This window comes from Apteryx rowi, unplaced genomic scaffold (genome assembly GCF_003343035.1).
Source record: "Apteryx rowi isolate R43461 unplaced genomic scaffold, aptRow1 scaffold_2, whole genome shotgun sequence".
In the NCBI taxonomy this organism is placed as follows: Eukaryota; Metazoa; Chordata; class Aves; order Apterygiformes; family Apterygidae; genus Apteryx; species Apteryx rowi.
This window is the reverse complement of record NW_020448307.1, coordinates 5673710-5697990: the sequence shown is the minus strand read 5'-3', so window position 1 is coordinate 5697990 and position 24281 is coordinate 5673710. Positions and strand designations below refer to the sequence as shown.

The 24281-nt window shown below is 50.0% G+C and overlaps 2 protein-coding genes across 7 annotated transcripts in view; one reads left to right on the top strand and one right to left on the bottom strand.

Annotated features, from left to right (window-relative positions):
• Positions 1 to 10957: 10957 nt before the first annotated feature.
• Positions 10958 to 23215, bottom strand: LOC112964779 (thymosin beta-12-like). 2 transcript variants are annotated; one of them, XM_026063310.1, is made up of 4 exons: positions 23197 to 23215; positions 18432 to 18584; positions 12281 to 12388; positions 10958 to 11203 (listed from the first exon to the last, which is right to left on the bottom strand). In XM_026063310.1, exons 3-4 carry the CDS (start codon positions 12378 to 12380, stop codon positions 11166 to 11168), a joined length of 138 nt encoding a protein of 45 aa, XP_025919095.1. In that variant the 5' UTR covers positions 12381 to 12388; positions 18432 to 18584; positions 23197 to 23215; the 3' UTR covers positions 10958 to 11165. The 2 variants fall into 2 exon arrangements, with proteins under 2 accessions (XP_025919095.1, XP_025919096.1); XM_026063311.1 differs by lacking the exons at positions 18432 to 18584; positions 23197 to 23215 and adding an exon at positions 12852 to 12887.
• A 900-nt stretch (positions 23216 to 24115) lies between these two features.
• FAM13B (family with sequence similarity 13 member B) overlaps positions 24116 to 24281 on the top strand; it is a 49217-nt gene continuing 49051 nt past the window's right edge. For 4 of the 5 annotated variants that reach the window (XM_026063136.1, XM_026063137.1, XM_026063138.1 and 1 more), the window contains exon 1: positions 24116 to 24265. The gene's annotated coding sequence lies outside the window, so the exon portion shown is untranslated. The remainder of the gene's footprint in view (positions 24266 to 24281) is intronic. The other variant, XM_026063135.1, reaches the window with a different exon arrangement.

Here is a 24281-nt window from a genome sequence, read left to right as displayed (position 1 = left end):
ATAGTCAAAACCCCCCATTCATCTGCTACCCAATGACTTAATGGGGTTAAAAAAGCCGCCGCTCCAATGGGCGAGGAGGCAACGCCTAGCGCCGCACTTCAAAAGGCAGCGCGCCGTGGCACCGGGATGCTCCGGCCGGAGCGCAGACGCCCCCGACGACGCGCGCCCGCCGCGGCCCTCCGGCGTGCCGGAGCGCCCCGCGGCATCTCCATAGCGCCCGGGCGGCGCGCTGCTCCCGGCCGCGAGCCCCCCGGGGCGACGAGGGGCTTGCAAAGCTCCGCCGGGCACGGACCGACCTCCCAGGCCCTCTGGATTCGCAGGGATTCATTTAGCAGCAAGGCTTTTCCCTTTTTCTTCTTTTCCCCTTCTTTTCCTTTTCCCCTTCTTTTTCTTCTTTTTCCCTTCTTTTTCTTCTTTTTCCCTTCTTTTTCTTCTTTTTCCCTTTTTCCCCCCTCCTCTCTCCTCCTCGCGATGCGGGACCCTGCGTTCCCACCCCGGAGCGTGCGGAGGCTGCTCCACTTCCCGGGGCCGCGGCGTGGGAAGGTGGCGGGTGCTGCTGCGGCTGCGCTTCGGTGCTGGCACCGGGGAGCCGGCTGCCGCAGCCGGCAGCTTCTCCGCGGCAAAGCCCGGCCTCTCCCCGGCTTGGAGCTCGGAAGGGAAAATCCTTATCCGAGGCAGCCCAGAAAAGCCGCTTAAGGTAGTTATGGCCAATACCGTTAAGGGCTGCAGTGCCGCGGTGGGGTAACCGCAGGACTTTGCTAGAGGAGACATCCAGGTCCGGTTTTCCGAGCGGGTGGCTGGACGGCTGCGAGGAGTCAGTGCCGGCAGCGGTCCCGGAGCTGCCCCGGGGACCGGCGTGCTGCCACCACCACCCCCATCACTTCTGCACGCTCTTCCGCAAGCAGGTGCCGGCTCCCGGGGGGGTTTGCGCGCTTCCCGCTCCTTCTCCGTGCCGGGAGCGCGCACGCTAGCAAAACTCCCCATAGCCAGCATTTCAATCCGTAACATCCCGGGCAGATCTCACTCCTTAGAGCTGTCAAGGGGCAATTACCGGGAGTGAAGTGTTTCCCAGGTATCAGCCAAGCTCGCTGATCAAGGGCCGTGCACGCGAGTTGGCTCGTCGCCGCGCGGTTTCTACAGGCACGCGGGCCGTTTTTGGTTCCGTGTGTCCGTCTGTCCCTGGGGGCGTATCGGAGGGGGTTTTTTGGTCCGAGAGAGCTCGTACAGCTAAAAAAACCCATTGGCGTGTCTGTTATGTCGGTTCACGCATGATCCTCCCATCGCTCGCTAGAAAAACAGCAGCTTCCCCGGCGGGAAGCTCCGGTTATTTGCCGGTGCCTGTTCCAGGGAAAGTCACGGGGGGCTGCAAAGTCCCTCGTAACGTCCCCGCTCGCGCTAGCTGCCAGCACACGGAGGAACCCGGTGGGACAGGCTGCACCGCGCCGCGTTTGCAGCAGAGGCCCTGCGAGCTCATCGCAGGCAAAAGCTGAGTTTGGGCTCGGTGCTTCTTCGAGGCCGGTGTTGGCGCTGGCGGGACCTGGCCGGGTTCGGGGGGCTGCAGCCGGGCCAGGGGCTCGGCGGCCGCCGGGGCGAACAGCCCGCTGCTCCGGCCGCCTCCGCGCGAGCGGGGGTTTTAACGTGTGCTGTGTCGGAGGAGCCGGTTCTCCGGCTTGCTCGCCGCCTAGAAACTTGCTTTCAGCTCGGTTTTGGATGACCAAAAAACTCACGCAACCAAGCAGCCAGAGGGCTAAAATCCATCGGTATCTGCCCGAGGTCAGGGGACGCTAACGGTATAGACGACCCCGCGCTCCCGCGAAACCCTGTTCACGTCGGAACATGCTTTTTGAGGGCAGGCAGGCGCAAGGTAAGTCAGTTTAGGGAAGGCTGCGTGCAAAACCCCGTGCAAATAGGAACAGATGCTCCACGGGGCTTCCTAATACTCCTGTATTCGTATGGAGCAAACAGGGTCCTAGGGTGAGTGCCGGAGGCTGAGTCTTTGCAGGTGACCGCCGGGCTGGCTGAGGCCAGCGCACTCGTGTCACGTGTGGGGATGCAGCACCCAGCGTTTGCATTAGGTGCAGGGCCGGGGGGCACAGCGGCGACGGGGCTTCGACTCGCCCCGGGAGCTGGCGTCTGGGCCGTGGGAAACGAGGGAATAAACCAGAGCCCCCTCGCTACATTGCCCCGGGCAGGTGACACATTCAGACCCCTCGCGTCAAATCCTGCATTGCCGGCGGCCTTACAATAAAAACCCACCTGGGCAATTAGAGAGACCCCCCCCCACCCCCCCCCGCTGGCTCCCCGCACGCGACGCCGGACGCTGGGGTCGTGCACGGAGATAAAATCCCTCGCCGAGCGCTGCAGCATCCTCCTGGACGGTCGGTCCTGCGCAGGAGCTCCCCCCCACACTGCCGACGGCGCCGGGGGGGGGTTGCCTGCGTGATGAACCCGTTTTGATTAATGCACGTTAATTGAAGATGGAGGTGGGACTGGAATTAGGCTTTGCACCATGCCTAGCTGCCAGGCTCAGTCCTCCCCGGTCGTGCTTCGGCACATAGCAGCGGCCTGAGGTTCGGCACGCTGGAAATGAGGTTAAAACACCCAGCAGGGTAGTTTTAGGATGGTTTAGGATGTTTTAGGACGTGCCCATCTCCGCAGGGCTTTCCAGCCTCCCTGCAGCAGGGGCTCTTCCTCCTCCGCTGCGTCAATGCCACCGGTTTTGGGGGCTTTTTTTTTTTTTTAATCCTAATTCCCAGCGCAGGCGCGGGTATGGCACGGGAGCGTTGCAGAGGGGCCGGGTGCGAGCGGCACCGCTGCTGCTGGAAACGCGCCCGGGAGCGTGCTCCGGCGCCGAAGAGGAGCACCGCGGGAGGCTCGGGGCTGCGCGTTTGGGGCTTCATTTCTTCTGCTTCCAGCTTGGAAGCAGATTCCGACTTTTCCAGCCAGCAGCTGGCTGGAGACGCGGCCACTTCCCTGCCCAGGTGAACTGGGAGGAAGGTGATGTCCGCACGGGGCGTCCCAGAGCTGGCGGCCAGGCCGCGCCAGGCTCCGAGACACGTGTGCCCCGGGTGTCGGGAGGGGGAAGGAAAGAGAAGATGGAGGAAATAACTCGTTTTCTCCAGCAGCTAGAGGAGAAGCACGGAAAAATGGGCTCAGGCTGAGATTCAGCCTAGCAGCTGGGATACGTCCCTACGGCAAGGGACAGACTGCGGAGAGGACACGGGGTTTCCACCCACGGTGGCGCTGGGAGCGACAGTCATCCGTCGGGAGCGGTGCCAGAAGGGCCGGGGTGGGGGGACGTAAATCCCGAGCTCCCCGTTTCGGTGCTGCGGGTTCCCCGTGCAGGCGCGGGACAGCGGCTGGGGGCAGGCCAGGTACCCCGGCCCTGCAGTCTATCTAGAAAAACCCCAAAGCGAGAGGCCAGCGGGCTTTCGGCAATCGCTTTTCCCGAGGGGGCCGCCCCGCTTTGCTCCTCTGCTCCCCCCGGGAAACGCTCCTTGCCTTGCCTGCCTTTTCGCAGGCGTTTACCCAAACATTTCCATTTTTCGATGGAGCAGAGCACTGATTCATGCCTACGCCTCGATCAGCTCGCAGGCGACGCCGGCGCCCCGCGTTTGCTGTCTGGGGCGGGAGGAAACTTTGCCGGCGCTTCCCGAGCTCGGAGGCAGGCGACAACCTGCCGCAAGTCCTCCGCGTTCGCTAAATCACCTCGCGGCCTTTTCGGCTCGGCGGAAAGCCGGCTCGGCGGGCGCGCGGGAGGCGGACGCGGGGCAGCGGTGGTCCCGCGCGCCGGTGGCAAGGCTCCCCCCTGTGGGACGCGTCCGCACGGCACGGCACGGCACGGCACGGCGGTCCCGGGCATCGGCCGGTCGCCCCGCGGCGCTCGGGCTTCTGCAGGCGCCGGCGTCCCCAGCGCCCCGCTGGGCTCCCGGGCACCGGTGGGGATGCCTGCAAAATTCCCAAAGTGCATGGGCCAGACGGGCAGAAATAACCGCTGCTGGTGTTTCCGTTCTCCTTCCTCAGCGTTGCTAACGCTTGGCTAGAGCTGTATTAATCTTCCGCACGGCTATAAAACAAGGGGAGCTGGGGGTCTGGATCAGCTCCGGCTCGCACCGAGCCGCCTCCTGTCTGCAGCGCTCTTGAGCTACCTGTTGTGACCGGGGAGGCAAATTCACGCCGGCCAGCGCAGCCGTCCCGACGTTCCCAATTCCCCACGTATTTGTGAAGCACATTAAAAGAGAAGAAGTAAAATTAAAGGGGAAGCCTGGCAGCGCGGGCTGTTACAGCAGCGCCATGATCAAGTGGTGTCCGACGGGCTCGGAAAAGGGAGGCTTGGACGCTGGGCTGGCCGGGCTTCGACGGGCGGCGCGAGCGGGAACGCCAGCGGAGCGGCGCAGCCGCGGGAAGCAGCGCTGGGGATGCTCGGGCAGGCCGGCCTTTCCCGCGGTCCCCGCTCGCTCGCTCGCAGTGCCCGGGCGGCTTCCTCCGGCGACAAGCGACAGGGCTCTCGCCTGCGCAAGAGAAGGAGAACGGGTGCAAGAGCCGTTTCGAGCCTCCTTCCTCCAGTCGCCCTTATTCCCCGCCGCCCTCGGATAAACCCGGGTGAGATTCGTCCAGGGGCTCACGCACGGCACGACCACGGTCAGCGGGAGCACGACCCAACGCGGCCAAATCCAGGCGAGCCCCACGGGCGCCCTGCCCCGGGCATCCCGCCGGGGCTGCTCCCGGTGGTGCAAGCCGGGAGGCTCCGAGGAGCGGAGGGGGAGCTACAGCTGCTATAGAGCTACTATAACGCTATTGTAGCGCTATTACGGAGCTATTATGGAGCTATTAGCTATTGCTAATCCCTCTCCCCGGAGAGAAGGGCCCTGCTCCCGGGCCGGGGCTCCCGTTTGCTGCTTCCTGGCAGGTTGTCCAGCCCAACGCATGTCCTTTGCTGAAAGCAAAGTGTTTGCAAGTGTTTGCATTGCATGAATATATTGGAAATGGAGCTTTATTTTTTAAAGGACAGTTCCTTGTTTCCGTGATTGTGGTGGGAAAATCCCTCTGGTTCAACGGTGTCCAGAAGCTCGCGAAGCAAAGCACAAGCACCCCGGCTCAGCGGCCGCCTTCTCGTCGTTTTAAACTCTCCTGATCATTAAGCTCAACCTATGTTATAGGGCCCATTCGTGCATTTCTATAACACTTTGAGGTGGGACCACCGTGGTATTACCAGTGATGGGGGCACCGACCTCGATTGGGCATGACCTGTGTCAACTGCCCGTCGGTGGGGCAGAAAAAGAGAAAAGCAATTATTCTCGCTGAAGAGGAGAATTATTTCCAGCATCACGAGAAAACAAAGCAGACCAAGAAGGATTATTTTCCCCAAACAAGATTCTGTTTGAAAACACCCACTAGAAGTCACACATCATTTTTTTGCTCCCTGCTTGTTGCAACCTTGCCAAATCCAAAAATTCAGAAACGGAGCTGGTCGCTGAATCCGTGAGAGCAGCTTAGAACTCCTGAGTTAGCAGTTTTACTTTGAAAGTCTTATTCTTTCTGTTCCGTGCCTGGTGCCGGAGCCCGAACGGGGCTCTGTGACCGTGGGGGCTAGAAACGCCCTTTTGCTGCCCCGTCCATCCCCTTTTTTTCCTGATTCTCAGCCATTCAAATGAATTCTGCAGAGGGCCCTTGAAGAAAACGTGGAGCATTGGAAGACTTGCAATATATTGTAGGAGCTGTCAAGAGCTGTTGTCAGCAGAGCGCACAAGATGTGCGCGAACCATCCGCAGCAACTGTTTTTTCTCAGCTGATCTCTTCTGAGAAGATAAAAAGCACATGGAGCCACACTTCTCAGTACGGATAGATGCCACATGGAGCGAAACGAGAGATTACCCTGCTGTCATCCCGCACCGCGTTGGATCTGAGCTACAGAGACACCCGCGCGCGCACGTGCCCACGCGCGCACCTGCTCCTACATGCTCTGGACGGGGCCCAAGCGTCCACATCACGTTGCACGCTCAAGGCTGAGCGGATTTTGCTGCTGGGACGCGTCTCAGCGGCCAGGATCGTGCTGGGGGTGCTGGAGCGCGCGGCAGCGGGTGAAGCCGCCGGAGCCGGGCCAGGCCGGGTTCGCGTGCCCGCGTGCCGGGAGAACGCAGCCCACTTTGTGTCCGTGTTTGCTGCTTGGCAGCAGCAGGTCAGTGCTTTTTAAAAGGCCGTTGTTTTAACGCCGTGTTTTCGAGGAGCGATGGGAGAGCCGGGTGGAGGCACGGGGTCTGCCCGTGCTTCGGCCTCGAGCATCTCCCCCAGCTCCCTCCCCACGCCTCGTCCTTGCACGCAGCGTCCATCCTCGGTCCTGCCAAGCTTGTGTCGGCCTCCTCATTGCTTCAGGACCTGCTTCATCCTCTTGCTCCCCCTTTCTTCTTCCCCCTTTCTTCTCTTAGCAGGGAAGACCCCTGGTGTGCCATCACCAGCGATGGAGCAGAGGCGGCCAAGGATGTTTCCCCAAAGCCCCAGCGTCCTGAATCTTGGCATTGCCTGGGAATCTTGGCTGTTGCTGAAGTAACCCAGCCACCCAGGCTCAGCTCATTGCCCCCATCACTGGAGGGTCCCACCTAGACGTTTGCTACAAGATGTGTTAGCAACCACAGCACTAATGACCCAAATAAGAGAGTATGCCCAAAGAGATCTCATTCCATAATTTGGAAAAACACCCTATGGGCTTTGGGACACGGTCTGCGATACCTGAGCTGGGGTTAGCGGTATCTCCATGTGAGCAGTAGCTCCACGTGGTTTCTAGCTGGGCTTGAACTGAAACTCAACATATGTGTGCCCTTCTTGCAGGAAAGCTGGGTCCAGCATCCATCCTCCCTGCTGCTATCAAACACCTGCCTAAAGAGACTTCCAGAACCAAACGGCATCTGCGCGATAACGACAGGAGCACAGGGCTCCTCTGTTCAGCCTCCCCGAAACCAGGGACGAGGGTTTCTGTGGTGGTGCAGAGCATCAGCGCTGCCTCACACCGGCCGGGGAAGCCAGCCAGGGTCCCGGGAAGGCTGACCCGCTCCCCGGGACGGAGGAGGCAAGGCTGGCTTTATGGAGATATGAGGAAAGCCGGCATTTATCTATATACACTGACTTTGCTGCTGTGACTGGGTTAGCTCAGAAGCTGGTTGTCCTTTGGAGGAGTTGTAAGGTAGTGAGTCATTATATAAGGGACCAAGGCCAAAACCAGCAAAGGGTTACTGGTAATTAGCAAAGAGCTTTAAGTTTCCCACCTGGACCTTGTTGGTTTGCTGATGAAGCTGTCTCCATCAGCTTCTTGCCTACACATGGATGGAAAAGGACCTTGCTCCTGGAGCGGTGGCTGTTGGCTGCAGGGAGCTTTGGAGCCTGGGGATGCTTCTGTGGGCAGTGAAGGTCAGAAGCTGGCTAACACCGAGAAAGCAGTTCCCAGGTGGGCATGAGGGGTTTGGTTTGGTTTGTCTCATCTCATAGTTCTCTCCTAATATCGGGAACAAATATTTCACTAGTAGAATGACTGGAATGATGAAAACTCCCTCTCTTAGCCTTGACTGAATAGCAGCTTCCTGGTTCGTGGCCCAGCTTGCCCTGCAGGTAAGGGGTGTGACGCTATTTGCCTGAAGTAACAGAAAGCCAGACCTGTCTTTGGTCTTTGTGAATTTTAATCTTATAATCCAGTCTTGTTCCTGGACTGAAGTGACCAGGAAGAGAGAACGAGGAAGAGGGACTATTGCAACTCCTCTTCCCTCTTCCCCACTGAGCTAAACAAAAAGAGCGAGGGATTTTTTTATTCTTCTTTTCTTTCCTTGTTCTACCTATTCTAGCGACTAAAAGAGCCAATGTGTGAAGCAGAGCACTGAGCTAACAAGGAGCAAACGAGCAAAAGCAGAAACGCGAGCTATATCCATCTTAATTCCTCTCTGCAACGTGCTGCGCAAACGACCCACGCTGGCGTCGCTGGTGCTTTCGTTGCAGCGAGGAGCCTGCGGCAGCGCTGGGGTTCGGCCGAGCATCCAGCAGCTGCTCTGGACTTTGCTGTAGCTCAACAGATTTTGCAGCCACATCTCGGGGTGGGGAAGTTGGCTTAAATTTCATTAGTCCAGGTAGCCTTTTCAGCAGGATAAGCTACACGAATGAAGTGCTAAGACTTTGGTTTTGCTGTATCAGGCTTTCAATGCAAATGGCTAAGCCAGGAGGAGTTTCGATGGGGGCAGAGCGAGCCTGGTGGCAGGAGCAGGAGGAGCAGCCGGGGGCGAAGCGCTGGGACAAACTCGCTGTCCCTACAGCTCGGGGGCTGTAGGCAGCGCTCTGGTCTCTCTCATCTCCCCCTAGAGCCGTACTGCAATCCTCCGCTCTGAACAAAAGCGGGGAATCTCTCTGTGGCTTTCTTGCTTTGGCCAGGCCTTACTTCTAGTCCTCCCGCAAAGTGCACTTTGAGGACAAAGCCCAGAACTGGAGTTTCTGGAAGAATTTGGAGGCCCAGACACTTGCCACCGGTTCGGTTGCATGAAAGAAGCTTTCGGTGATTTGCAGCTTGCTGTGCTCCGGGACTTGGCACGTGCTCTGAGCTGGCAGAGAAGGAGGGAGGTTGTCACACGGAAAGAAATGCTGTCTCCCGGCCAAAAAATCTCAGAAAAACAAAAAACCCACACAACAACCCAGTCCGGGTGCTGTACGCTGCTGGCAATAGCTTTTCAATCGGAGCCATCCTCCCGTGAATCCCCGTGTAGGCGAGCTCTTTCCGTATGATCGCTCCCCTCCTAAGAGCAAGCGTACCAGCGCTGCTATCGCAGGCGGTTTCCTTGCAAGGACAAACCCTAACTTTCCAGCCCTTCCAAGCAGGAGGCAGACTGAGGTTAGTCGCTGCCAAAACGATCGTTCAGAAAAGCGCCGGCTGATCCGGCCGGGCGGCGTTAGCTGTGCTAGCTCCCAGTAGGTGTTGCTTCTCTCCGCATTAACTCTGCTCTCTCCTTTAAGGAACTGTCATCAAAGCAGGTATTTAAATAATGTCAAACGCTCTCTGACCCGCAGCTGGAATGAGGTGCCCCGGTGCGGGGGGATGAATGAATCATAAGGCAAAGGAGCTATTTTCTTCATTTCTCAACCTTTCACGTTTTTCACCTTTTAATTAAAAATGAATATTAATAAATCCAGCAGACACTTAAAAACCCCTTAGAGTCCAGTGTCAAGGGGAACGAGGTCCCCAAAGGAGAACGTGTAAAAAAGCTCGGTCCTGATAACAAAACACTGCTTGTAGCAGCAGCAGCCTTTAACTGATGAGCCGTGATTCAAATTCCCGTCTTAGCTCTCTGGCGAATGCCGCTAGAGTTAATGAAGCTCAGTCTAGCTGAAATCGCTTCTTCTACATGTCAGATGTTTTCCCTTGGTCTCTCGGCCAGCTCTGGTGTTTATTTTCTGTTGCTGCTGGAAGTCACCTGCTCTGTGGCTAGGTTGCTGTTGTTTGATTATAGGTTTTACCATTCACATTAAATGTCAAAGGTCAAGCTGCTCCAAAGTAAATGAGAGCTTTCTAAATACCACGCTAACCGTTCATTTCTATTTCTGAAGCCTATAGGCCAGTTTCTCTTGCTTTACGCTAATACAAGTCCAGAGTAACCGTGTTTGAAGTCCATGGAATTACTCCTATTTCACAGTGCAAGTATGATCAAATTGAAGTTTCAATGATAGCAATTTATCTGCCCAGAATAAGCACTTGATTTTTTTTTTTAAATGATGATTGCAAATTAATTCCAGCGATAACATGGTATTATGTAATTGAGAACAGAACTGGGACCAGAGTCAATTTTGCCAAACCCTCCACACACCAGCGAGGATGTTGTTGCACCAACAGTAACGGAGACTTGAGGAAACCTTGTTTGCTCTCAAGGTTTGTGCCCTCCACCCGCTTGCTGTTGAATGTCTCCCTTTTGTCCCCCCAAATCTCTCAGTGCAATATTTATTATTCTCTTTCCTTCTCCCCCCACCTGTGCACCATGTGCACAAGCAGAACCGTTCTGTATGTCTTTGGATCAGATGGGTGAAAGGCTGTGTGCACCGTGGCTGGTGCCAAGGTTGACTGGATCTTGGCAGGCTGAAGAGAGCAAATAACCGATGAGATGCTGCTACAGCCTTTTTTCCCATCTGCGATGCGAATTTGAGTCTTCCCCTAGCCCAGCTACCACGTTTTTCATGGAGTTTGTAGGAACTTGCTTGTCTTTGAGACCTCTAACCTACTCTCAGATATGACAAACTGGCCAACAGCTTCCCATATTGCTCATGTGTGATGCTAAGCTGTGGATATGAAAAGTTAGGAGCTATTAGCTTATAAAGTTTGCCTCCCAGAGTTCCCCTGAAACGGCATCTTGAGAGAGACGAGGAAGGGCATGACGTCCCCACGGCTGCTGTGACAGCGATGGATCAGTGTCCATAGGGACGGTGCCTCCTCAGGTACAGCAAGAAGCAGAGACAGGTAGCAGGGCTGCACGAGCGGCACCCGAGTGGCCTGCAGCCCTGGAAGGGGTGCTCCCTTCTTCCCAATGCAGCGGGAATGACGTGGGCGCACAAGGGTAGACGTTGCCTTGCCATCGGGCCAGCGCTTTCTTCCCTCCTCGCCTGCCCACGGATACCGATGATCTGCTGAGGGGTGACTCCCCGCGGAGCTCTGGGGGTCTGCAGCATACAAATGTACGTGCTCGCGCAGAGCAGCTGTTTAAGGGCCCAGGAGGACCTGTCTGTGCCCAGCGTAACCCTCCCCGACCTGGCTGCGATCTCTAGACACCGCGGCAATGCAAACGGGTGATAAGGATGCTAGTAAGAGTCACAGCGTAAACCCTATTTCAGCAAGTTGTGAAGACAGCTGATCAGAAGAAACCTGTTTATTGTGAGGTTTAGGAAAACAATTTTTGTATGCAAATTGCTTTTGGGGGGGGCAAGTAATAGGGTTGATACAGAACTTTGAATTACAATTTTAAGAATACAAACACAAATACAAAATTCCTCGTTGAACCAATGCAAAACAAACTTTCCCGGAGAACACAAAACGAACAAATGCTTGTTAAATTAAATGGACAACAAACACAGAGTAAGGAAAAGGGGCAGAACCCCAACTTGGAAGCCAAAACCCCACTGAAGAAGCAGCCATCACGTCTTCAATTTTATGCTCAGGAAGTACTTTCACTTTGCTTTTCCTGTTCAATAGCTGCCAGAAAAAACACAGGAAACAAAGTGTCATCAATAACAGTTATGATGATTCTGCAGAACACAAATTTCTACAGTCATTCTTGTATCCAGGGGATGTTAAGTTCTCACAGCCTGGAAATGCTGCCCTATTCTCCCCCTCCACCCCCCCCCCCAATGTTCCCCCGTCAGTGCAGCAAGTGGGGTGCAGTTCATGATATGCAAACCTCTCTATTACAGCTTCAGCTCCTGCAGGGATAACAAAACACAGGGGAAAAACTAGGTTTCTTACATTGGGGGACAGTATGTCTCCATGACTATCAATACTGATGCATCCAAAGCAGAATCCTTCGAACCATTTAACAACTAGAGGAGCCCTTAGTTCCCTTTCTGCTTAGTGATACCCTTTTAAAGGAAACTCAGGATCCGATCCAAATGCAGAGAAGCTGCCGTTTCCATGTCCAGAGCTCAGTGTGAATCACAGCTCTCATCTGGCTCCCTGTGTGCAGTGCATGTATGGGAGAAGAGTTTGCAGGAAAAAGCCCAGGGTGCAGCACTCTGCTAAGGGAGGATCTCTATCGGACACGGCAAAGGTAGTCTCCTCTGGTTGCCTTGCTCCCCCGGGAGGTGCATGGAGGTCTCCTGCCCAGGGCTGATGCTGGTCACCCAGTGGAGGGCAGCAGCTCATGTGCCTGATGATATTGCTAAACACGGTGCCTGGGCACCTTCTGGGAATGCTCGTCAGCCAGGGATTTGCAAGAGTTCACCTCCGTATCCGTGCCTCTAAAGAAGCTGCTAACGTGGCAATTACACACAGTTTGATCCTGCTACCTGTGGGCAGCAGGAAAACTGGTCTTGCTTTCAGCAGCAGCTGGATCAATCCCATCAGAAAGGATTCTTCAGACAAAACACGAAGTCGTTATAACTGTTCGTATCTTTGGAAGCCCAACGTATAGTGTAAGCCTTAGCATTATCCCCAGTTAAAGTCAGGGATGAGTTTGAGCCATTAATCCTATGATTAGTATTCATTTTGCATATCAACTGCAATACAGATTGTGTCCTTACTGTTCTTAGTTCAGATAGCCTTATAAACACTTACTTTCTTTAGTGGGCAATGGATTTTTTTCTCTGGTTTCAGTCTTCTTCAGTTTGGTCTTGTCAAATGTTTCAATTTCTGCAAAATCTGGTTTGTCGGACATGATGGGTCCTGACAAAGGAAGAAAAAACACACCCGTGGCTTTATTTGCTAGTGCTGTGATATCAGCCATCTGCAAAGCATTTTCTGCTCTAAAAATGAAAATCCCATAAAAATGTTTATTCAAAAACAACACAAATCTAACACCTCAATCTGGGACCTCTCCCTAAAGCATGGCTCTTTCAAAGCAAAAGAGGAAAGATATAAATAGATGTTTATCTAGACTTCTCAGAAAAATCATATCCTCAACATGGAAACAAAAATATTTAAGTAAAGACAATGCATTAATTGACAATAATCCATGTCACCTCCTGACATAAACCTCTATTTTAAGGAATATTGGTAACCAGAAAGTCTACAATAAACCATAAATCCAATATGAGCAAATAGTTTGAATTATGATTTTTTTTTAATTAATAGGATTTTTTTCTTTAATTCTGAGTACGCTAACCTAAGTACATACATGCAAACATACATATCTGGATTAGCTGCTGTGTACACTTGTGCTTAACAATAGGAAGACTGGTTCATAGAATCCTTTGTTTGCTCTCACACTCAATATTCAAGTCGCATGCTCAGTGTTTTTGATTATACCCTATTATAAAAGAAATCCATAAAAAATACCAGCATTAAACACTCCACCTGTCAAAACTTCCCTAATCTAATTGCTGCTTTTAATAGAAATTCAAGATAAAAATCATCCTGTGTGTTATTCCACTGATTTCAACGGAGTTCCCATCAAGGATGCATTTGGCCCAGAGATCGCAGATAGAATTATATTTTTTCCTTCCTTAAGACAATCTGATTTAATTGCTATCTGTACTGAGACAACAGAAGTAAATATGCACAGGAAAAACAAATGAAAAGCTACTAAAACCACATGTCATTACCGTCTGGCTGCTTTCTCCTCAGCTGCTTCGTGACCGTCTGAGGCAGTGTGAGTTTAAAAAGGTCATGTTAATCCCTCCTCTCTTCCTCCCCCCTCCCCAGTCCTATCCTATCGCTATTAATATTGATTAGTTTACTGCTGGGATTGCTCAGCATTTAGGAGAAGGACAGATTGCCACTGCAGAAATTAGATGAGGGAGGGGAACGGAGAAGCTGACCCTGGAAAACTGCCAAAATAGATTTTTTTTTTTCCTTCCCATTTACCAAGACAATAATATTTAAGTTTCCCTTCCTGCCCTTCTCTTCTTTTGCAATGCAGAGGTTTGGAGTTGATTTGCGGTTTGGAGCTGTATTAAGGGCTGGCGTCGCAGCATTATTTTGTGCATAGTTTTTAGACCAATTCAGCAAAGCACTTGGGGAATATCCTAAACGCTTTGGTCGACAGAAGCACGTGCTTTTGGCTAGAGAGGACTCTAAACACAGGCATGGTAGTATTGCTGCAATCCAGGGCCAAATCTAGAGATAAGCAACAGCGTGAGCACTAAGCTGGCTGCCAGGAATGTGTCCGGAAGGGAAGAACAAAGAATCTTTTATTCATACCCATTTCAGGAGCTACAAAACCACCTGATAGATCCTCCTTTGACCTAAGGTGCTCTTGCTCTACAAGCAGGACCTTGGGAGTTGCCCATAGTCGACCTTCCTGCCTTGACTGCGTAAGAAGCCGCATTTGTGCGTCCTGCTCACGTAGCCTTCCCCCTGTGTTCAGCCGGTCCCAACAGCGTGAACCACGCTGGGCTCGCTCACGGGGAATCTCTTCAGCTGCAGAGAAGGGAGGAAGGCTGAGCAGTGCGGAGAATATTCTGCAGATGCTGAGTGACGCGATTTCTGAAAAATCTTTAAAATGGTTTATAGCTCTTTGGTGTATTTGGCTCAGCAGCAAGATGCATTTTGTATTAAGACAAAAAACTGAATGGAGACGAGACAGTGCAGCACGTGAACATTATGTGTAGCCACCTCCTAGAGCTGCCGCTTGCAAGGGCTATGGACAATTCTCGGGCTATGAAGTCTCTCATCCGTGTTCTTCAGCTTTGCTTCCCGATCTGCTATTTGGGGAATCATTTTTCAAGGCCTTCCAGTTTGGGAGGGAAGGGCTATGTGCATCTTCCTAAGATGCTGGGGTGGGTTTCATCTTGTATAACTTGAGGTGTCTCCACCTGAATTACTTGTCAAGACTCCCTGATAGTCAATGGAGAGAAATAAACACTTCTACAGTGCCAGTCATCCAATCTGTTTTAGGCATCTAACTTAGGATGAAATTAATCGTGCGCTAGGAATATCTGTTTTTCTCTACTGACTATAAAGGGAGTCTAGACAATGAGCTCAGACATCTATTGTGCAGCTGTGAGACCACTTTTGGGCAGATGAATGCAGCCGATTCAGAGCCCCAAGAAGGTAATGTAGATTCTTCTGTTGGCATAATAGACTTAGAGCATTTCTGAGGCTGAATGATGTGTGTGCATTGAGAAAATGGATGTGTTTGAAGGAACGAATCTCTTTCCAATGTGTGTTTAAATTAAAATATACGAACACACACCGAGAAAAGATGATTCTTTTTACTCATGAGCATTCATAAATAGTAGTTCCTTCCCACCCAGTGATTCCTTCCTTAATCCATTCCCATTTTCCTTACCTTCAGAAAATGGAGGATTTGCTGAGTGCTCTCGCAAATGGCTGTCTGAGAGTTTTTTCTCTAAGGCCATGTCTGCGTTATTTGAGGTAAAGGAGAATGGAGGACCTTAACAGTGGAAAAACCTGGATAATGCTACCGCGTTGGAGCTCCCAAGAGGTAGTTTGGGTCCCACTAAGCCCAAGACTCTGCAAACCTGGCTGTGCTGCTTCTGGACCTGAAATTGTCCTGGCAGTAACATAGCTACCTTTTTGTTATGATTAAAAGCTCAGCTAACTTGTGCACACTGGCTTGGCTGCCTCTGCATTTGCACTGACCATCCATGCAAAATCAATTTCTGTGCGTACCAGTAATGTTTAGTGTCAGGACTCAGTTGCCTTGCTTCCCTCCCCTTACTCCAACCAATTGTCAAAAATAGAAAGCTGTGTTCTTGACCAAAAACTCATGGGAATAAGCAGGAAGGCAGCTGCTGGGTGAATATTCAGTATTAGCCATAGCTGAGATTTGGCACTGAACAGTCTTAGCGTCTGTTTAAAGAGACAGCATTAAGCTCTTCGTGTTAGGCTGGACACCAGATTTAGAGGATCCTAAGTTCAGAAAAAAACTTTAAAATGTAATCTGAATGATTCACGAATTCATGCAGTTCATGAATGAATATTCATAAGTACTTGACTATCCATTTTTACAAGTGACAATTAGAATTCTTATAATGGAAAGATCTATAGGGGAAAACCATTTTCGTTTTTAGACTGGCACAAATTCTCTCAGATATAAAGAGCAAACAAAGTATTCAGGACAGTGAAGCAGAAGAATCTAGGTTTCTGTACATAGTCAAGGGCTTAGCCCTTAGCATGCACAGCAGAACTTAGGCTTTTCTAAACAAGCTAAAACAGGGTGGGCATGCTTGTTTTTTTTCACCACTACTATTCTAAGTGCCCAACTTTTGGGCAGGTCTAGTATCAAAAACAGTTTTGGTAAGTTGTTTGGGTTTTAAAACTGAAGATGACTAGGTTTTTAATTGATACTGGGTTGGGATTTTGAGGAAGGTGCAAGTATTAGTCCATGTAATGTAATTATGAGAAATTATGTTCTCACTGTCAGTTCAAATCAGCAGCTACTTATCTCTAACAAACACCTTGACCATTGCATAAACTCTCTGTCAAGTCTCTGCAGCTCATTAGTATGGTGCTGTGGTCAAACTGTGGTCAAACACATTTATTGCTGGATTCAAACCTCGTGTTTACATGCCCTGTGTGGTACAGCCCTGTGTGGTTTTCATATGGAAAGTTTTGTGTGGCGTTTGGCCTGGAGGCGCTCCAGGGAGAGCCAGAACAGAGAGCACATGGCATCGAGATGAGCTGGTTACGGGGGGGGGGGAGAGATGGGTAGGAGATATTTTACTCGGACACCACTTACTCTCACTGGGAGCTGGGATATTCTTTCTAATATCCATGAAACAATTATTTGGTAGAACACTTTTAATGGCAGGATTTCAGAATTGCCAACTTCAGTGAGAGGAACCTGGCACTGAAATGATTGTCATAACATTGAACCACAAGTCTTTGGAGTACAGGGAGGCAACTGAATGATCTGTCATATAGAAATGAGAAAAAACTGCTAAGCCAACAGAGCAAGCCAAACAGGAGTGCTATAGGATCTTCACAGATCCTAGACACAGAAAAGTGCGTAAAGCCATATTGGTAGGGTCATGTCTGAAAAACTGCCTCAGATACAGTGTAAACTTCATTTTATTTCAATCTACTGCCAAAAGATGAAGGTCTGAGTCAAATCTGCCAGGACCAAAACCTCTGATACCAGTGAGTCACCTGCTACTTACAGCATTAAACCATGCCTTGCAGCACAAGCCACTGAGCGTCTGTCAGACACCCACAGAAGAACAGAGGAAAACAAACACTTGCTACCAGGATGCAGTAATAGGTGAGAGGAAACATTTACAGGGAGCTCAAGTGAGAAGGAAAATTGAGGGGTGTTTGAGGAGAGAGGCTGCGAGGTTTGGAGTCTGTCGCTGCTCGGCTTTTTCCCTTGGCGGCTGGCACTTGGAACCAGCGAGCCCGGCCTCCGCGGGGCTTGGATGTAGTGACTCGTTTGGGCATAACCTTCGCAGCTTTGGGGGATGCTGTGTTCATGTTTGGCCCAAGATGTGCCCTGGAAATGCCAGGTTTCATGGAGATTGGGTGGATGACTGCAAGAAGAAGGGGGGTTCTTTCTCTTTGGTGTAACAGTGGAAATCGGATTGCATTTATTTCTATATGGAATTGAAGAGGGACGAGGCATCCTAACGCGAACAGCCGTTTAGAGGAACAGACGCTCTAGCAGATCAGTGTCTGTAGCTGAGCCAATAAGCTGACACAACTGATTTTATAATCACATTAGTGCTGTCTCGAAATAACACGCCCACTCAAATATAACAGTGATTTCATTTTCAAAATGTTGTGGTATTTTTGGTGCTAAAGGTAGGGGAATAATTTTTTCAAGGTCAGAATCACTGGGCTGGATGCTATAAGCACCCTAATTGCTTTAGGTTCCAATGAGAATTGAGCACCTTCCAGAAAGGTAGCAGGGTTGGGCTTGCTAATAAGCATTAGGAGGTTTCCTGTCCTTGGTGGAACAGAAAAAGAAATACAGCTTCACTGAAAGGATTTTCTTAGTTCTCTTTGTGCCTTTTGTTCCATCCTGCTGCCAAAAAAAATATCTATGTTTGGGAACGGAGACAGGTTCCCAGGCTAGGAGACAATGAATCCTGGGAGTGTAACTAAGGCAGTGATCTCTCTTTGGCAGGGTGTCGGTTGTAATGCTGCGCTGCTAGTGTGTAAATACTTGATACTTGTCCTCCAGTATACACTTTATCGTTAGCTAAGGTGTTTCAGCTTTCACGTCTAGACCATTAAGCCTTTAAGGGTGGGTGTGTATAGAGGTTGAGGGGAGGGAGAGGAGAGGCTAAATGTAGGTAGTCCTGCCCTGGCTATTTTTTCCAACTCTGTGTTTCCCAAATAGCTCTGGAGTTTAGGCAGTCTATACTAGGAGTCCCATTGCAGCAAAGAACTAAAAGAGTAAACCAAAGATTGTGAGAGTGGAAATTTCCTCTCTCCCTCCTTTTTAGTCTTATAAAGCTCAGTACGGGGGTGAATTTTTAAATATTTAGCCAGATGGAGATTCCTGCAACTGAACTTTCTTGGGGACTGACCCAAAACTGAGGTAGGTACTCTTCTGAAACAAAGTACGGGGCTTTGGCCTTGCCTTCTCTAGCAAATGTGGCAAGGTGTGTGGGCATTATTAAAGGGGGGAGAGAAAAATTAATACAAAATGTCCATGCACATGCTCCTCTCCCAAAGGCAGGGAGGGGAAAGAAGCATGTGATGTATTAGTCACATTACTTAATATGCTATAGAACACATGACAGTTTGTGATGAGTACTGGCCTAAAATTGCTAGTTTAGTATGACTTCTGCTCTTTACTTACAGTTTCTTTTTTTTCCATATCTCCCTTTTCTGTGTCTGGACATCAGTAACAGTAGCGTCTCTTGCAAGCAACAGCTCTCAGGAAGACAGAGAAGTCCTGGGTGAGCACTGAGAGTACTCTCCAGCGGTGCACTTCTTGGTGGAGCTGACTGCTCTGGAATTAGACATTCCACTATCAAATTTCTCACTCTCTTTGCTTTAAAGAAAAGGAAAATCACCATTTTGTATTGAGATGAAATAGCATGAGGATTAGATTATGGCATCTAGCATGCAGCTGGAGTAGTAAGATTTCATGTATTAATAATAATAAACTCCAGAGATGTACTAACTCCCTATTAAGTTTAGACTTTTTTTGTCCAGAAGGAAAAGGGACTATAGGTGACTCTGTCATTTCAAGCGATGTTCTTCTGTGTGCTGGGCTAGTAACGGAGCCATGATATCCTTGACTTCTGGGACACGGGACTGTAGATGAATTTTTGATGGGTGCCTAAGTAGCAGTTCTCTCTGTGTTGCAAAATCATTCCCCTTTCAACAGCCTGGGACCTCCTGGCAGCTTAAGGGTGTGTTAGGTTTTGGGCAAAATAAGATAAACCTTGACATTGTTCAGCTGTCTAAGAAAACAAGGCTGCTCAAGCAGAGAAACACACCAGATGATAGTTCACAGAGATCAGCTAGAAAAGATATTAGGCTGTTTCCAGACTGAAAATTTTTATTTCTGCTTGAAGGGATACATATATCGTCTTTTCCAGAATTCTTCTTCCAATTTTATAAACTTGCTATGCGGAGTAAGCTGAACATATACATATTAAATAGCATGTACAAGGTCACCAGTAACTACCATTAACATAAGAAAGTGGTAATCAGTAGGTTCCGCATTTGTTATCTTTTGCCTGTTTAAATGAAAGCTTGTAAGTACACTATGCTAAATGCTGTTTTTGTTCCCTAAGATCTAAAGGAACAAGATTAGACTATTTAGCCTCTTGATGGCTATCTCTGCATAACCTGACCATAACAGAAAGTTTTCAGTAACTACTTCTATGACTTGTTTTTTATAAATATATATAAGGAACAGAAAACAGCTACAGTTTTATTAAGGCTATGTCTTGATTTCAGGGTTAACTTGAGCCCTGTACACTCAAACTGACTCCGCTGGAGTTAGTCTGCTCCGAGTGAGAGTGACCACACCATGAAATAACATGGGAGCAGCAGAGACGATTGTGTTGGCAGCAGACAAATGGTGCTTACTTGAACTGTAGCCTTTCCACAACTCAAGCTAAAAGCACCACTGCAGCTGAAGCGAAGGTCTTTGTAAGTGCAAAGAACAGGAATTTAAAAGGGATGAGGCCATTCAAGCTATAATTCAAGTTAACTTTTCAGTGGAAACTAGCTTTGAGGCATGTGTTCATGTCTGTCTGCTGCTCAAACTGGTGAATATGGACAAAAGCAGCTAGGAAGTGAAAAAGGAAAGTGTGCAATACTGTAATTTTTGCTTGTGCCTGGTGCACACATTGGATAATTTTTCCCGTTGGATAAATACTAGCTTGCATAAAATTCAAACAACTCAGCTGTCTGCAGATGGGGGGGGGAGTGTGGGAAGGGGAACAGAAGGGAGGAAATGGAACTGAGAAGATTGAATTAACCTTACGATGTCTTGAATTTCAAGAAGGGAAGAATTATCTCCTGTTAAGTATGCAACCATGCAATTAAGATGTGAACAAGCCTTAAAAGCCACATTTGTCCCATATTCCTAGACTTCTACTCTAAAGGTAGATCTTCCAAACTCAAGATTCAGACCCCCAAAGTATTCAAAAGCAGGGAAAAATGTGTAAATGTTTACTTTAATCATAAAACTCTGGTAGAAAACCAACTAAAGACATCTGACATTTAATAGAACATGTGCCTCTGATATTGAATTAAGTAAAAAAAATCCTTACGTATGCGTCTAGTAATGGCAGACAATCTTGAGGATGGAATATATCTTGGAAAAATCAATGGATGTCTCTGTGCAGAGTTTCTCCTTCCATAATATAGATTTTTGTCTCTCACCTGTTTGCTTGAGTGTTGTGAAGCTTCATTTGTTAGTACAGGGCAAAGCTTTAAAAAAATGGACTTTGATTTTTAGGTGCCCTTTTGGACATCATGAGTCAGAATAACTGAATACTTGCTCTTCCTAGAGCCTCCATTGAGAGTTACGGGTGTCCATTGCTTCCAGATGTCTTGTGCTGGACATCCTGAAGCAAAATGCTTGTTAGAAAATTTTGTAACATTGGAAAAGAGGAACAAAGTAAAGACTCAGTTCAGGCACATGCCTATTTTTCTGGAAAAAACATACAGGAAAGGAAAATTTTCTGCAGAGCAACCAGCTGAGAAGTGTTACTGTTTGCCATTCCTTCTTTGGTGTTGAAACGTTTGTCAGTATTTTTGTAAGATATCAATAGGGTCTGTCTGAGACAAAACCTGAGCAATTCCAAGTCCAGGAAAGTCAAATAATCTGTGTGCAGATAAATAAATGCAGGAATAATTTTTCCGCAAGTAAAAACTGTTGGCATATAATATACAGATATTACAGCAGAGCAAGTCTTGCTTTGCCACGCATCAGATTTCCATGTTATTCCATTAAGATAATGATCAAATATGAAGGTAAAGAATTGTGCAACAGTTCTATCAAACTTCAAAAGATCGGATGATATTGCAAAATTGATTAAGTTCTCGAGTATTATCTCGGTTTGTACTAAGCCTTGCTCAATAGTGAGCACCATCAGGATAGGGCCATTTTGCTCCCATTTGCTCAGTTTCTGATGAGGAGCAGTGTAGGGCTGCTGCTGGAATTAGACTTAATTAGAAGCTAGTTTTCAGAGCGTGTTTATTCTGAAGTCTTCCTTATAGCTCAGGAGACTCACATTAGGGACCAATGAAAGAGAAACGGTTCTAGTTCTACTGTGACGTGTACTGATGAATACTCTTACGTTGATGATGTATACTCATGAATACCTTTTCTGAAAACAAGGGAATTATGCTAGTATCTTTTCAGATCTACCAAGTTGCTTTGTGAGTGCCTAGCAGCAGAATCTCTATAAAACTTTTGGGTTGAGCAGCTCAGCTGGGCTTGTAAGATAACACACTGAGCTACAGAAATTGCTCATCCTTAGGGGTGTGCCTCTGGGCATGGATTTACTGATGAGACGGGGATGCCACAGCACTGTGCCTCTTCGGTCCTACGAGCCAGTTGCTGACCGGCCGCATCTGCCGAGCTCCTGGAGCTGTGCAGCAGCTGGGGAACGGGTCCTTCTCCTCGTGAGCAGCCCCATGCTGCGGCCCTGCCATAGACTCTGCGCAAGACAGTGCTGTGTCATATGTCCTGACACGCGGTGACAGCCCTGTGCCACGTGATGTGACTGCAGCCATGCACCTGCAGCACCCCTGCTCGGGCTGAGGCTGCTCTGTGTGCGCCTGCGGGTTTGGAGGGGGTAAATGAGCCTGTGCGGAGCTCTGCTGTCACGACTAAACTGCTTAAACTAGGTTGGACATCTGCAAGCCGTGCTGCAGTCTGCATATCCTGTAAGTGGGAGAATGACAAAGTGATACCATAAAACATGAGATGCACATTGAGATAGCAGGAAAGGGATGGAAACAGCTATCACAGCGCTCCATAGCAATTTTTAACAGTAGCCTGAAAAGCTGATACTTTCAACAGCTGTGTGATGGGGTTGTAACCATGCAGCCGCTCATTAAGTTGCTCCCTCTCTCCCCTCTATTTTTACTACTTAAAAAGAGTGGCTGAAACACCAGGACTCCCAGGTTCTCCTCAAACTTTCAGAACTGGGATGTGAGAACACAAAAAGAGCAGAAAAGCCTAAAATGGCAGCCTGGGACTGCATATGTCTGTCCCCTGCAAAGAGCATTGGAAGCATTTGAAAAGAGGTAGGACAAGCTGGCACGAAATGGCGTACTCGGAGCCAGTTCAGGGCAGGGAATATACTGTCTTGGACTTAAAACCAGTGAACAGGTGCTGCGCAACGCCTGCCTACCTGCCTGCCTCTATACTGTCTGTCTCCTCTCTCTCTGCATGTGTTTTCTGTGTCAGATTTCTTGCAGTTTTATTCCTGTCAAGTAGCCAACATATCCGCTGAAGAGCCAGCTGGAGTCCGTTCTCTCCCATGTTTCATCAACAAAATTGCCAGCTTGTTCTGATTCAGTATCTTTATTGTTGTTGATGAGGCTAAATGAATCAGAAAGAACACAGCTATGTATACAAAATACAAATTCTGGAACCTCATCCTGATGTGAGGAAATCTTATTAACTATTCAAGTGGAGAAAACTGCTGTGGAAGCAGACTGACAGAAAATACAAATCTCCTGAGGTCATTTACTTTGACCCTATGCATTTTATTGTCTTTGTAAGGCAACTTCCAATGATACCCCACCTTCTAGCAAAAAAATACAGCTTTAGATTAAAAAATAAGCTAATTTACTGTAGGATTGTGATTCTCCCTTCTTCAGATGCTGAATGTAATAATTCTTAATGAATTTTACAAGAACATGCATCTCTAGATTAAAATTTAGAATCCATTTTGTAAAACCTGAAACAAAACCCTCCCAGTTATTGGAAATTTAGAAGTTTCAACTAATCTCATCCTACTTCTATCATTTTTTCCTTTCATGTATTTCTTTGTAAGGATTTTTTTTTTAATGGAAAAAAAGCTTCTCCTAAGAGGATTTTTACTAAGTAAATCTGAATTTCCTCAAATGCTTATTAAACCCACCACCTTATGGCTGCAGGCGCTGCATTACAGAAGAAGCTGTTGTAGCTTCAATGCGGCATGCGGGAAGGGTAGTCTGTGAGGCACGGCTTTGAACACGCCTTGTGCGAGCTTGCATCTCCACACTCGCTTACGCTAACTTAGTTTAAGGTTACTAAATTTTGTATTTCAAACCGCTCGTGGTCTGAGGGCACTTCGTTATTGCTGACATGCTTGCGCTTGGGAAATGCTAGGGAGCGATTGCTCCTAGTGCTCTGTTTTAGTTCGGAAAATACTCCAGTGCTCCCTGTAGATTGCGTGTGGCTATGATGAACGCAAAAATGGAACAGAAATCTCAATTATTGGTATTAACGCCTTTGATTACGCCCCGGGCACCCCTGAACCCGCACGGACAGAAGGCAGAATGGCCGCAGGGTTAAAAATAAGAAAGTTCATCCTTCGGTCAGCGCCTGAGCTGTTCCCTGTCGCAGCCTGTCAGCGCCTGAGGCGGCGGGGGCAGCGCGGGGCCGCCCGCCGGGCACGGACACGGCCGCAGCCGCCTTCCCGCCCGGCGGCGGCGAGCCCCGCTGCCGGGCCGGCTCCGCCCCGGGGTGTGTGTGTGTGTGTTGGGGGGGGGGAAGCTGCTGTGAGGGGCCCGGGGCGTCGCTGAGGGGCGGCAGGGCGCCGCCCGTCTTCGCCTCAGCGCCGCCGCCTCCCGCCTTCCCTCAGCGCCGCCGCGGCGCCACCGGCGACCCCTCCCCCTCCTCCCCGCATCACGTGACCCCGAGGGGGGGGGGCGCGCGCTGCACCTGTCAGTCAGCGCGTCACTTCCGCCCGTTGCCGCCGCTACCGTTGGGGACCCCCCGGCTCGCGGAGGCGCGCTCGAGCGACGCAGCGGCTCTGGGGACGGACGGCGCCCGACTCGGCAGCGCGGCGGCCGCGGGAGACGGCGCGGGAGGCGGCGGCCGCGGCAGGAGGGCTGCGAGAGGAGCGCGGAGGCGAGGAGAGGCCCGCACCGGCCCCCCGGGGTAGGAAGAGGCGGAGGAACCTGCTGCCGGTGCTGAGGACGGCGGGGAGGGCGAGTCACCCGGCAACGGTGAGGGGCCGGCGGG

What these genes read in the sequence shown, in the direction of transcription:
- LOC112964779 (XM_026063310.1), bottom strand. Translation starts at nt 12,380, where the DNA reads ATGTCCGACAAACCAGATTTTGCAGAAATTGAAACATTTGACAAGACC. An exon ending in TCCATTGCCCACTAAAGAAA is followed by an intron (nt 11,204 to 12,280) that starts GTAAGTGTTTAT and finishes TTTTTCTGGCAG; the next exon opens with CTATTGAACAGGAAAAGCAA.